Raw genomic sequence first — 12,828 nt, 5'->3', positions numbered from 1 at the left:
CTCACCTTTCTTGATGTGAGATTTGAAAAGTTGCCTTTTTTCTTTTTTGATATCCCTATCTCAGAAATGGAAATCTGAGAAAGTCCGTTATAGAGGGTATATGCAGATTCCTCTGCGGAGGAATGTTGAGTCAAAGTTTGGTACCAACCAATAACTCCTTCCAAGGGGCACTGGCCAAAGTGACCGCATCAGTTCCCAAGTGTACGGCAGGGAGCATTTTTCTTTGAAGAAGCCTGAATGTTGTTTTGTTTTGTTTTGTTTTGTTTGTCTTTTTGCCTTTTCTAGGGCCACTCCCGTGGCATATGGAGTTTCCCAGGCCAGGGGTCTCATCGGTGCTGTAGACACCGGCCTACGCCAGAGACGCAGCAGCGTGGGATCCGAGCCATGTCGGCAGCCTACACCACAGCTCATGGCAATGCCGGATCCTTAACCTACTGAGCAAGGCCAGGGATGGAAACCGCAACCGCATGGTTCCTGGTGGGATTGGTTAACCACTGTGCCACGACGGGAACTCCAAAAAAGCCTCAATGTTTTTTAAATGAACACGGCCTTGGGAGATCTTCCGTGAGAAGCTGGCGCCTTTGCAAAGGTGTCTTCGCTGTCTTCTCTTGGGGAAACTGACTCAACTCTGCCTTCTGTCTGCGTGCCTGCGGTCCCCAACAGCAGGAAGACCTGTGGCCGCAGTGCAGAGGATGCTGTGACGCTCACAGTGTTTTCTTTTCTCTCATCACAGGTGGACGGGACGGACGATGAAAGCTGTGAGTATTCTGGAACCCTGCTCTGCTGAGGAGAAGTCCAGGTGTTGAGGAAGGGAGGGGGGCTTTCCTGCTCCTTTGGTTGCAGAGACACCCTGATTCTGGGTTCCTCCTGGGAATGAGGGTGAAGGATGGGGTGAAAGAGACAGACTTCCCACTGAAGGGCCACCCCAGGTTCTAGGGTCCCTGGACAAAAGGAGGCTCTTTGTATGGTGTGGGTAGGTGTCCAGGACCATTGGGCGGGGGGTGTGTGTGTCGGGGGGGGGGGCTGTTGGTGTGATTGGGAATCAGTGTGAGTGGGTGTGTTTTGTGGGGAGCCGTTTGTGGCTTAGCACCACATAGCTGTCCAGTTTCTAATTGAAGAGTCTCATGATGACCGCAGGCTAACTGTCCATTCCCTCGTTCTGCCCGCACCGGCTGGGAGCAAGGTTTTGGGGGAAAGGCATTCCTTCCTTCCTCCGTTGGTCTTTCTTTTCCTTTTTGCTTCCCTCTCTGCCTTGTGTGGACTTTCATACCGTTGTTTCAAACATGTGCCAGGGACTCGAGCCTCTTCAGGTTGTGAGTGTCCGGAGGAGTGTTGTGAACGCTGTGCTCCACCCGCACCTCCTGCCCACTCTGGGCAGCCACCCTTCCAGCCTCTGCTCAGGAGTGGTCTGTCAGACACTTGATGCGCATGACATCAGAGAGTCTTTGTCCTTCTGTGTCTGTCTTGCTTCGCTTGAAATGATGTCCTCCAGCGAGTTCCTGTCGAGGCTCAGTGGTCATGAACCCGACTGGTATCTCTGAGGACGCGGGTTCGACCCTTGGCCTTGCTCAGTGGGGGAAGAATCCAGCGTTGCGGTGAGCTGTGGCAGAGGTCCCAGGCGTGCGCGCAGCTGGTTTCCAGCTTTGCTGCGGCTGGGGTGTCAGCCGGTGGCTACAGCTCTGATTTGCCGCCTCGCCTGGGAATTTCCATATGCCGCGGGGGCAGCCCTCAAACCCCGAAATGAATCGATCAGTAATGTCCTCCAGTTCTCTGTGCATTGCTGCAATGGGTAGGGTTTCCACCTTCTGTGGAAACGGAACGCCTTTCTGTTGTCTGTATCCACCCCGTCGTCTTTCTCAGTGTGTGCGCCCGTGGACACTGAGGCTCTGTTTCTGTTGGGCTCTTGTGTATGGCGCTGCCGTGATCCTGGGGTGGCAGGTCTCTTTACCCGACACCGATGGTTCTTCCTTTAGATGGTCCACGCAGCGGTGGGATTGCAGGGTCCCGTGATAGGCCTATGGGCAGCTTTCCTGAGGACCTGCCATCGTGTGTCCCGTCCTGGCTGGGCCAGCTGACCTTCCCTCCTACAGGGTACAGAAGTCCCAGGTAGTCACATCTTCCCAAACACCTGTTCACGCTTGAAAACACTCCGCGTCCTGACAGGTGGGAGGTGATACCTCATTGTGCCTTTGCTTTGCCTTTCCGTTGTGGCAGGTGACTTTGGGAAACATTCCCTGTGTGTGCGGCTCTCTGTTGTCGTCTTGGACGGAGGGTCTCTCCCAGGCTTCTGCTCATCTACAACTGAGTTATTTGCGTTTTGATTCAGTTGACTTGTCGTTGTTTCCCATAGATTCTGGACATGAGCCCTTGTTCCAAATGTAAGGTTTGCAGATAGCGTCTTCTGCGGGTTGTCTTTCCATTCAGTGGCTCGTTAGACCCTGTCCTTTCTGTTTGCCTCTGTGTTCATTGAGGTGCCGAGTTGTTTCATTTTCTGCTGTGTAGCAACATTCCCCAGGCGTGTGTGTGCATAAACACAGGTTCCTGTTTGACTGTTATCGTCCGTCCCGGTCGATTTCAGGAGATCGGATCTAGTTCCCCGTGCGCTGCAACAGGAGGACCTCGTCGTCTCTCCATTCTCAATGCCGTAGTTGGCATCGACTCCCCCAAACTCCCAGTCCATCGCCCTCACAACCACAAGTCTATTCTCTGTGTCCGTGGGTTTTGTGGACAGGTTCCTTTGTGCCATGGTTTAGATTCCACATCTAAGTGAGATCAGGTGGTATCCGTCTATCTCTTTCTCACGTCCTTCGCTTTGTATGAGAATCTCTCGATCCATCCCTATTGTTTTGAAGGGCATTCTTTGAAGGGTCTCTTCTTTGATTTTCTGGCTGAGTCGTGAATTCCATCGTATATGTGGACCACATCGTCGGATCCATTCGTCTGTCTGGGGACATGAGGTGGCTTCCCTGTCTTGGCTGTTGTGAGTAGTGCCACCATAAACACACAGGGGCATATAGTCTTTTGCCTGGATACGTTTGTCCTGATATTTTCCAGGGCGCTCGCTCGACTTGCTGGGTGCCATGCTGTGCTATGTTCAGTTTTCGGAGGCCCCTCCGTGGTGTCTTCCGTAGTGGTTGTACCAGTGTACATTTGCACCGGCAGTGCTGGGGGGACGCCTTTTCTCCACCCGTGTCTGCGACCGACACCAGAGCTCGCGGCAGCGCTGGATCCTTAACCCCCTCAGCGAGGCCAGGGATCAACCCCGCAAGCTCGTGGTTCCTAGTCGGATTCGTTTCTGCTGTGCCCCGACGGGACCTCCTGGGTCGTTTCGTTGTTGCTGCGGTGAGGTGTATGAGTTTTCTTTATGTATGTTTTGGAGAGGAACCTCACGGGCAGTGGTACCTTTCTCCTCAGTGTTTCTGTAGAGCTGCTTGCAGTCCACAGTGTGGCAGCCACTGGCCAGAGGGAGCCATTTATGTTTGATTGAATTCAATCCGTAGTTAGGTCTGCCTCTTGCAGTGAACACAACAAAGCAGCCAGTGGTTCACTCACACACGCCACCACGCAAGTGTGTCCATGCAGCTTGAATTTCAACCTGGAGCTGAGACCTCCAGATGGACTCCTAGAAGGGTGACGTGTAAAGCTGCATCCCTCAGCAGCCCACGATCTTGGCAGGTTTGCCACTGTGACCAATGTTTTATTGAAGCTTCTGAGGCCGTAGAGCACAGGGAAGTTCCGAGCACACAGAGGACAAGCCAGGGCGGTTGCTGTGTGGCCCAAAACAACCTTAAGGAGACATGAGTGGGGGACGGTTTCTGACACCTTGATTCCTTATGTCTGTGTTTCTGCAGTGTGGAGCATTGTGAGTCTGTGTGGCAGCAACCACGAAGAAAGTGATACAGGTAAGAATAGCTCTCAGGTAGGGGCCAGTGGGAGAGGGTTCGCGGGACACTTGGGTTATGCCTGCTGCTTGGAGGGTGGGGCGGGTGAGTCTGCAATTGAAAAACAGAAAGAAATTGGTGTAAAGATGTTCGTCGCCTATTTTCCTAAGGAGGGGGAGCAGGTATGAGATGCCCGAATGTTGGCATCTGTGCTCGCATTGTGTTGAAGGGTCTCAGTCCTGGAGCAGAGGGACGGTCTGGGCACCTGGAGGAAAAACCAGGGTGATGCTCTGTGACCTGCTATCACCTCGGGGAAGCGGGGGAAACGGGAGGGCCACTCCTTCTAACTCCTCGATTCCCCGCGGTGTGTTTCTACAGACTTGGTGGCAGAGAGCACCGACTGCCGCCAGGATGAGGAGGCTGCAGGTAGGGAAGAGCACACAGCTGGGATCCAGGGGGAGAGGGTTCCTGGGAGCAGCTGGGTTCCACCTGCTGCCGGGAGAGGGAGGAAGGGGGGGGATAGGACTTGGCAGGTGGGTGGGTGGGTGGCCTAATGAGTGGAACCCTGATGTGGTGTTTTCCCCTCCGAAATTGATAACACGAAGAAGACTTGTGTCCCTGGTCTTTGTCGTGCTGTGTTTGGATTCCTGTCTCCTTCCTTTGAGAGGGAGAATCGATTTTCCCTCCCAAAGCTGCTCCTTCCAGCTCTTGTCTCTGGCCATTGTGCCAGCTTGCTTTGTGGGTCGCACCCTGAGGGTCCTGTGCCCAAGAGCTGTTGACTTAGTTTCCTTTGTTGCCCTTGAGGGACCTGATGTGGTGGGACGCAACCCTCTCCTAGGGCCTTGACCCTGGAGACCAAGTTCGTCTGGTGAGTGTGAGGTGGTGGGTGAGAAGGCGCTGTCTCCCTCTGGATGTTCAGGATTTCTGGCCTCCCTGTCCTGTTGTGTCCTCACGGTGTGTCCTTGGGGAATGGGCGTTCCCAACGTCGAATGCGCAGAACAGGGAACCGAGGCACAGAGACATCTATGTCCCCTTCCCCGGCACGTGTTTCTTCTGCAGGGGATGTGAGGAGTTCCCTAGTGTCCTGGAGGTTAAGGGTCCAGTCTTTGATCCCTCCTGTGGTGCAGATTCAAGCCCTGGACTGGGAACTTCTGCATGCCCTGGGAGTGGCGAAAAGCAATCAATGACCATTGTGCATGGTCATTATCCAGGTTGTCTCAGCTGCCAAGAGGCATTTTCACACAAAACCAGTGTGGGGATGTAACGGTTTGAAGTGCACGCCAAAGAGCAAGATCTTTCTAAGTAAAACTTGGATGCTGAAGGCTCTGTTGGGCAGCTGGGGATTATGGGCATTGAGGGCTTGGCCTGGGAGTCAACTGTTAGTCATTTCCCTGTGGTCTTCTGCAATCAGTATATCACTCGTTCTCTCTGTTGTCATGTATTTTCCAGAATCTTGCTTTGGGAGGAAAGGATCTTGCTGCAGGAGTCTGAGGATATGTTTGTCCTCTGTGAGCTTGGCTAGAATAATCCCATGGTGGCCACACAACAGAGTGCACCCTGCCACTGAGCCAGACGAAGATACTGTGGAACCTGACTCAGTACATTCAGGCATGAACAATGATTCTAGTTCATTCAATGTTCCAAATTTCAGAACAAACTCTACCCATGCTGCTGCATGATGCAAATTCAAATGAGTTAACTCGGAGTTCCCATCAAGGCGCAGTGGTTAACGAATCCGACTAGGAACCATGAGGTTGCGAGTTCAATCTCTGGCCTTGCTCGGTGGGTTAAGGATCCGGGGTTGCCGTGAGCTGTGGTGTAAGTCGCAGATGCGGTTCGGAGCCTGAGTTGCAGCGGCCGTGGCGTAGGCCAGCAGCTACAACTCTGATTAGACCCCTATCCTGGGAACCTCCATATGCCAGGGGAAGCGGGCCTAGAAAAGGCAAAATGACCAAAAACCAACTAACCAAACAAAAACCAAATTGAATAACTCGGTAATTTCACAACCATGGAAATAAGGATTCATTTAAACTCAACATTTGGTTCCTGGTTAATAGCAAAGATGACCTCACTCATGTTTTGCTGCTATTTGACGTTTCTAGTTGTACTAGATCCCTCCATGGGACCACATTTCCCAATTTGAAAACAATACTAGACGTGATTTAGAACAAGATCATAATATTAACAAGACATGGTGAGCAGATATTAGGGAAAGCTCCCCTAACCCATTCCTCCAGTTTCCACCATTGACAACGTCCAGCACTGAATGGGGAACGTGTGGTACACTGAGCGGCAAAAGGTTCATATAATTTTAATTAATGAAAAGTTCCCCGTTTACATTCAGATTCATTTTTTGTGTTGTGACCTTAGTTGAGGTTGGACACACGCACAATATTAGGAGTCCCCAGGATGTTACTATAGAGAACGTGTACATTCCCATTTGTAGCAGCGGGTTATTCCCGACAGCCAAAAGGTGAAACCAATCCCAAGGGACAAGAAGAGATCAGGGGAGAGATCAAATGCGATATGTACCCAGAAGAGAACAGTGTTGTACCAGAAACAAAATTAAACTATTAAATAGGGTATCACATGGAAGATCCAAAATAAAACACTGTTTAACATAAGTGAGGAGCTCCCATCGTGATGCGGCAGAAGTGAATCCAACTAGGAAGCATGAGATTGTGGATTCGATCCCTGGCCTCGCTCAGTGGAGTAAGGATCCGGTGATGCCGGGACCTGTGCTGTAGATCGCAGATGTGCCTGGGATCCTGCCTTGCTGTGGCTCTGGCATGCGGTGGCAGCTACAGCTCCGATGAGACCCCTAGCCTGGGAACCTCCATATGCCATGGGTGTGGCCCTATAAAGCAAAAAGTATTAAAAAAAAAAATAGTTCAATCAGGCAGACACAGAAAAGAAATACTGTGCAGTTCAACATATAGGCGGTAACGAGACTAGGCAGAAAAAAAGTAGAGATGGCTAAGACCTGGCAGCAGGGCTTGAAGGGGGAGTCATTTCTGCATGGGTGCAGAGGTCCTATGAGTTATGAGGAGAAAGGTTGTTACGGACAGTGGTGCAAAGTATGTAGCATCGGGCAGGTCTGCTCTCCCCCTGCCTGAGTCTCCTATTGCCAAAGTATTCCAAAGAGAAGCATTACGTATCTAAGAAGAGAAAAGAGGTGAAGCATTGCGGAGGATGGAGCGTGAACACAGGAGCACCCTGTGGGAAGAGTAGGGAAGCTGAAATGATCTCCTGCCATTTCAGCAGATAGAGGAATGTGGCCGGAGGTGAAAATGGGCAGGAGGACTCGGGAGGCTCTCTCGTGGCAGCAGAGCCGGCATGCTCGTGTTGGCCATTTCTCAGCTGGGGAATGTGCCACGGAGAGGTTCCCTTTAGCAAGAGAGGCAGAGGCTCCCTTTCTCAGGTCTTTCAGGGTGCTGTCTGCCTTCCTCCGAAACGTTTACCCAGGAGGATGGGCCAGGAGGAGCTCCGTCCGTGCTTCATCCCCCTGCCCCCCCTCGACTCCCAGCCCATGTCCGGTCAGGTGAGGCGCCCAGAGTACCTCGTGAGCAGCACCACCGCCTTGCTGACAGTGCCTGTGTGTCCCCCTAGCAACCCCCGACGATGTTGTGGAGGCCGGTGGGAGTGAGAAGACCAAGGAGGAGGCCCTGGCTGGGGAAACTGAGGAGGAGATGGGGCTGGGGACTGTGAAGGCGGAGGAGGAGGAGGAAAAGGAGGAAGCTGCAGCCATAGACAAGGCGGAGGAGGAGGCGGGCCCGGCCCATGAAAATGACAAGGAGGAGTCGCCAGCCAGCGACCGGGCTGAGCAGGAAGACAAGCCTGCCCCCAAGGTAAGCTCACCTTTCTTGATGTGAGATTTGAAAAGTTGCCTTTTTTCTTTTTTGATATCCCTATCTCAGAAATGGAAATCTGAGAAAGTCCGTTATAGAGGGTATATGCAGATTCCTCTGCGGAGGAATGTTGAGTCAAAGTTTGGTACCAACCAATAACTCCTTCCAAGGGGCACTGGCCAAAGTGACCGCATCAGTTCCCAAGTGTACGGCAGGGAGCATTTTTCTTTGAAGAAGCCTGAATGTTGTTTTGTTTTGTTTTGTTTTGTTTGTCTTTTTGCCTTTTCTAGGGCCACTCCCGTGGCATATGGAGTTTCCCAGGCCAGGGGTCTCATCGGTGCTGTAGACACCGGCCTACGCCAGAGACGCAGCAGCGTGGGATCCGAGCCATGTCGGCAGCCTACACCACAGCTCATGGCAATGCCGGATCCTTAACCTACTGAGCAAGGCCAGGGATGGAAACCGCAACCGCATGGTTCCTGGTGGGATTGGTTAACCACTGTGCCACGACGGGAACTCCAAAAAAGCCTCAATGTTTTTTAAATGAACACGGCCTTGGGAGATCTTCCGTGAGAAGCTGGCGCCTTTGCAAAGGTGTCTTCGCTGTCTTCTCTTGGGGAAACTGACTCAACTCTGCCTTCTGTCTGCGTGCCTGCGGTCCCCAACAGCAGGAAGACCTGTGGCCGCAGTGCAGAGGATGCTGTGACGCTCACAGTGTTTTCTTTTCTCTCATCACAGGTGGACGGGACGGACGATGAAAGCTGTGAGTATTCTGGAACCCTGCTCTGCTGAGGAGAAGTCCAGGTGTTGAGGAAGGGAGGGGGGCTTTCCTGCTCCTTTGGTTGCAGAGACACCCTGATTCTGGGTTCCTCCTGGGAATGAGGGTGAAGGATGGGGTGAAAGAGACAGACTTCCCACTGAAGGGCCACCCCAGGTTCTAGGGTCCCTGGACAAAAGGAGGCTCTTTGTATGGTGTGGGTAGGTGTCCAGGACCATTGGGCGGGGGGTGTGTGTGTCGGGGGGGGGGGCTGTTGGTGTGATTGGGAATCAGTGTGAGTGGGTGTGTTTTGTGGGGAGCCGTTTGTGGCTTAGCACCACATAGCTGTCCAGTTTCTAATTGAAGAGTCTCATGATGACCGCAGGCTAACTGTCCATTCCCTCGTTCTGCCCGCACCGGCTGGGAGCAAGGTTTTGGGGGAAAGGCATTCCTTCCTTCCTCCGTTGGTCTTTCTTTTCCTTTTTGCTTCCCTCTCTGCCTTGTGTGGACTTTCATACCGTTGTTTCAAACATGTGCCAGGGACTCGAGCCTCTTCAGGTTGTGAGTGTCCGGAGGAGTGTTGTGAACGCTGTGCTCCACCCGCACCTCCTGCCCACTCTGGGCAGCCACCCTTCCAGCCTCTGCTCAGGAGTGGTCTGTCAGACACTTGATGCGCATGACATCAGAGAGTCTTTGTCCTTCTGTGTCTGTCTTGCTTCGCTTGAAATGATGTCCTCCAGCGAGTTCCTGTCGAGGCTCAGTGGTCATGAACCCGACTGGTATCTCTGAGGACGCGGGTTCGACCCTTGGCCTTGCTCAGTGGGGGAAGAATCCAGCGTTGCGGTGAGCTGTGGCAGAGGTCCCAGGCGTGCGCGCAGCTGGTTTCCAGCTTTGCTGCGGCTGGGGTGTCAGCCGGTGGCTACAGCTCTGATTTGCCGCCTCGCCTGGGAATTTCCATATGCCGCGGGGGCAGCCCTCAAACCCCGAAATGAATCGATCAGTAATGTCCTCCAGTTCTCTGTGCATTGCTGCAATGGGTAGGGTTTCCACCTTCTGTGGAAACGGAACGCCTTTCTGTTGTCTGTATCCACCCCGTCGTCTTTCTCAGTGTGTGCGCCCGTGGACACTGAGGCTCTGTTTCTGTTGGGCTCTTGTGTATGGCGCTGCCGTGATCCTGGGGTGGCAGGTCTCTTTACCCGACACCGATGGTTCTTCCTTTAGATGGTCCACGCAGCGGTGGGATTGCAGGGTCCCGTGATAGGCCTATGGGCAGCTTTCCTGAGGACCTGCCATCGTGTGTCCCGTCCTGGCTGGGCCAGCTGACCTTCCCTCCTACAGGGTACAGAAGTCCCAGGTAGTCACATCTTCCCAAACACCTGTTCACGCTTGAAAACACTCCGCGTCCTGACAGGTGGGAGGTGATACCTCATTGTGCCTTTGCTTTGCCTTTCCGTTGTGGCAGGTGACTTTGGGAAACATTCCCTGTGTGTGCGGCTCTCTGTTGTCGTCTTGGACGGAGGGTCTCTCCCAGGCTTCTGCTCATCTACAACTGAGTTATTTGCGTTTTGATTCAGTTGACTTGTCGTTGTTTCCCATAGATTCTGGACATGAGCCCTTGTTCCAAATGTAAGGTTTGCAGATAGCGTCTTCTGCGGGTTGTCTTTCCATTCAGTGGCTCGTTAGACCCTGTCCTTTCTGTTTGCCTCTGTGTTCATTGAGGTGCCGAGTTGTTTCATTTTCTGCTGTGTAGCAACATTCCCCAGGCGTGTGTGTGCATAAACACAGGTTCCTGTTTGACTGTTATCGTCCGTCCCGGTCGATTTCAGGAGATCGGATCTAGTTCCCCGTGCGCTGCAACAGGAGGACCTCGTCGTCTCTCCATTCTCAATGCCGTAGTTGGCATCGACTCCCCCAAACTCCCAGTCCATCGCCCTCACAACCACAAGTCTATTCTCTGTGTCCGTGGGTTTTGTGGACAGGTTCCTTTGTGCCATGGTTTAGATTCCACATCTAAGTGAGATCAGGTGGTATCCGTCTATCTCTTTCTCACGTCCTTCGCTTTGTATGAGAATCTCTCGATCCATCCCTATTGTTTTGAAGGGCATTCTTTGAAGGGTCTCTTCTTTGATTTTCTGGCTGAGTCGTGAATTCCATCGTATATGTGGACCACATCGTCGGATCCATTCGTCTGTCTGGGGACATGAGGTGGCTTCCCTGTCTTGGCTGTTGTGAGTAGTGCCACCATAAACACACAGGGGCATATAGTCTTTTGCCTGGATACGTTTGTCCTGATATTTTCCAGGGCGCTCGCTCGACTTGCTGGGTGCCATGCTGTGCTATGTTCAGTTTTCGGAGGCCCCTCCGTGGTGTCTTCCGTAGTGGTTGTACCAGTGTACATTTGCACCGGCAGTGCTGGGGGGACGCCTTTTCTCCACCCGTGTCTGCGACCGACACCAGAGCTCGCGGCAGCGCTGGATCCTTAACCCCCTCAGCGAGGCCAGGGATCAACCCCGCAAGCTCGTGGTTCCTAGTCGGATTCGTTTCTGCTGTGCCCCGACGGGACCTCCTGGGTCGTTTCGTTGTTGCTGCGGTGAGGTGTATGAGTTTTCTTTATGTATGTTTTGGAGAGGAACCTCACGGGCAGTGGTACCTTTCTCCTCAGTGTTTCTGTAGAGCTGCTTGCAGTCCACAGTGTGGCAGCCACTGGCCAGAGGGAGCCATTTATGTTTGATTGAATTCAATCCGTAGTTAGGTCTGCCTCTTGCAGTGAACACAACAAAGCAGCCAGTGGTTCACTCACACACGCCACCGCGCAAGTGTGTCCGTGCAGCTTGAATTTCAACCTGGAGCTGAGACCTCCAGATGGACTCCTAGAAGGGTGACGTGTAAAGCTGCATCCCTCAGCAGCCCACGATCTTGGCAGGTTTGCCACTGTGACCAATGTTTTATTGAAGCTTCTGAGGCCGTAGAGCACAGGGAAGTTCCGAGCACACAGAGGACAAGCCAGGGCGGTGCTGTGTGGCCCAAAACAACCTTAAGTAGGAGACATGAGTGGGGGACGGTTTCTAACACCTTGATTCCTCATGTCTGTGTTTCTACAGCAAGGAGCATTGTGAGTCTGTGTGATAGTGACCACGAAGAAAGTGATACAGGTAGGAACAGCTCTCAGGTAGGGGCCAGTGGGAGAGGGTTCGCGGGACACTTGGGTTATGCCTGCTGCTTGGAGGGTGGGGCAGGTGAGTCTGCAATTGAAAAACAGAAAGAAATTGGTGTAAAGATGTTCGTCGCCTATTTTCCTAAGGAGGGGGAGCAGGTATGAGATGCCCGAATGTTGGCATCTGTGCTCGCATTGTGTTGAAGGGTCTCAGTCCTGGAGCAGAGGGACGGTCTGGGCACCTGGAGGAAAAACCAGGGTGATGCTCTGTGACCTGCTATCACCTCGGGGAAGCGGGGGAAACGGGAGGGCCACTCCTTCTAACTCCTCGATTCCCCGCGGTGTGTTTCTACAGACTTGGTGGCGGAGAGCACCGACTGCCGCCAGGATGAGGAGGCTGCAGGTAGGGAAGAGCACACAGCTGGGATCCAGGGGGAGAGGGTTCCTGGGAGCAGCTGGGTTCCACCTGCTGCCGGGAGAGGGAGGAAGGGGGGGGATAGGACTTGGCAGGTGGGTGGGTGGGTGGCCTAATGAGTGGAACCCTGATGTGGTGTTTTCTCCTCCGAAATTGATAACACGAAGAAGACTTGTGTCCCTGGTCTTTGTCGTGCTGTGTTTGGATTCCTGTCTCCTTCCTTTGAGAGGGAGAATCGATTTTCCCTCCCAAAGCTGCTCCTTCCAGCTCTTGTCTCTGGCCATTGTGCCAGCTTGCTTTGTGGGTCGCACCCTGAGGGTCCTGTGCCCAAGAGCTGTTGACTTAGTTTCCTTTGTTGCCCTTGAGGGACCTGATGTGGTGGGACGCAACCCTCTCCTAGGGCCTTGACCCTGGAGACCAAGTTCGTCTGGTGAGTGTGAGGTGGTGGGTGAGAAGGTGCTGTCTCCCTCTGGATGTTCAGGATTTCTGGCCTCCCTGTCCTGCTGTGTCCTCACGGTGTGTCCTTGGGGAATGGGCGTTCCCAGAGTTGGAGGAGTTAGTGGAGGTGTCCTCTGAGTTCCTGTTGTAGCTCAGTGGTTAATGGATCCACCTGAGAACCATGAGATTGCGGGTTCGATCCCTGGCTTCACTCAGTTTGTTGAGGTTCCATGGGTGTTGTGAGTTGTGGTGTTTGTTCCAGATGCGGCTTGGATCCCGCATTGCTGTGGCTCTGTCGTAGGCTGGCAGCTACTGCTCCGATTGGATCCCTAGTC

General features: G+C 53.1%; 1 protein-coding gene across 10 annotated transcripts in view; it reads left to right on the top strand.

Annotated features, from left to right (window-relative positions):
- LOC102166270 (uncharacterized) overlaps window positions 1–12,828 on the top strand; it is a 49,302-nt gene that overhangs the window by 31,881 nt on the left and 4,593 nt on the right. For 7 of the 10 annotated variants that reach the window (XM_084979287.1, XM_084979283.1, XM_084979281.1 and 4 more), the window contains 8 exons: window positions 734–758; window positions 3,852–3,902; window positions 4,260–4,307; window positions 5,331–5,489; window positions 7,491–7,729; window positions 8,468–8,492; window positions 11,588–11,638; window positions 11,996–12,043. In XM_084979287.1, coding sequence (XP_084835413.1) covers window positions 734–758; window positions 3,852–3,902; window positions 4,260–4,307; window positions 5,331–5,489; window positions 7,491–7,729; window positions 8,468–8,492; window positions 11,588–11,638; window positions 11,996–12,043 — 646 coding nt within the window. The remainder of the gene's footprint in view (window positions 1–733; window positions 759–3,851; window positions 3,903–4,259; window positions 4,308–5,330; window positions 5,490–7,490; window positions 7,730–8,467; window positions 8,493–11,587; window positions 11,639–11,995; window positions 12,044–12,828) is intronic. The other 3 variants (XM_084979285.1, XM_084979286.1, XM_084979289.1) reach the window with 2 other exon arrangements.

This window comes from Sus scrofa, chromosome 10 (genome assembly GCF_054392235.1).
Source record: "Sus scrofa isolate SSC_HxYL_T2T_F1_AM1 chromosome 10, Sscrofa_HxYL_maternal_Yorkshire_Landrace_v2.0, whole genome shotgun sequence".
NCBI classification, from domain to species: domain Eukaryota; kingdom Metazoa; phylum Chordata; class Mammalia; order Artiodactyla; family Suidae; genus Sus; species Sus scrofa.
Note: the sequence above shows the minus strand (reverse complement) of the source record. Positions and strands in the feature narration are given on the sequence as shown.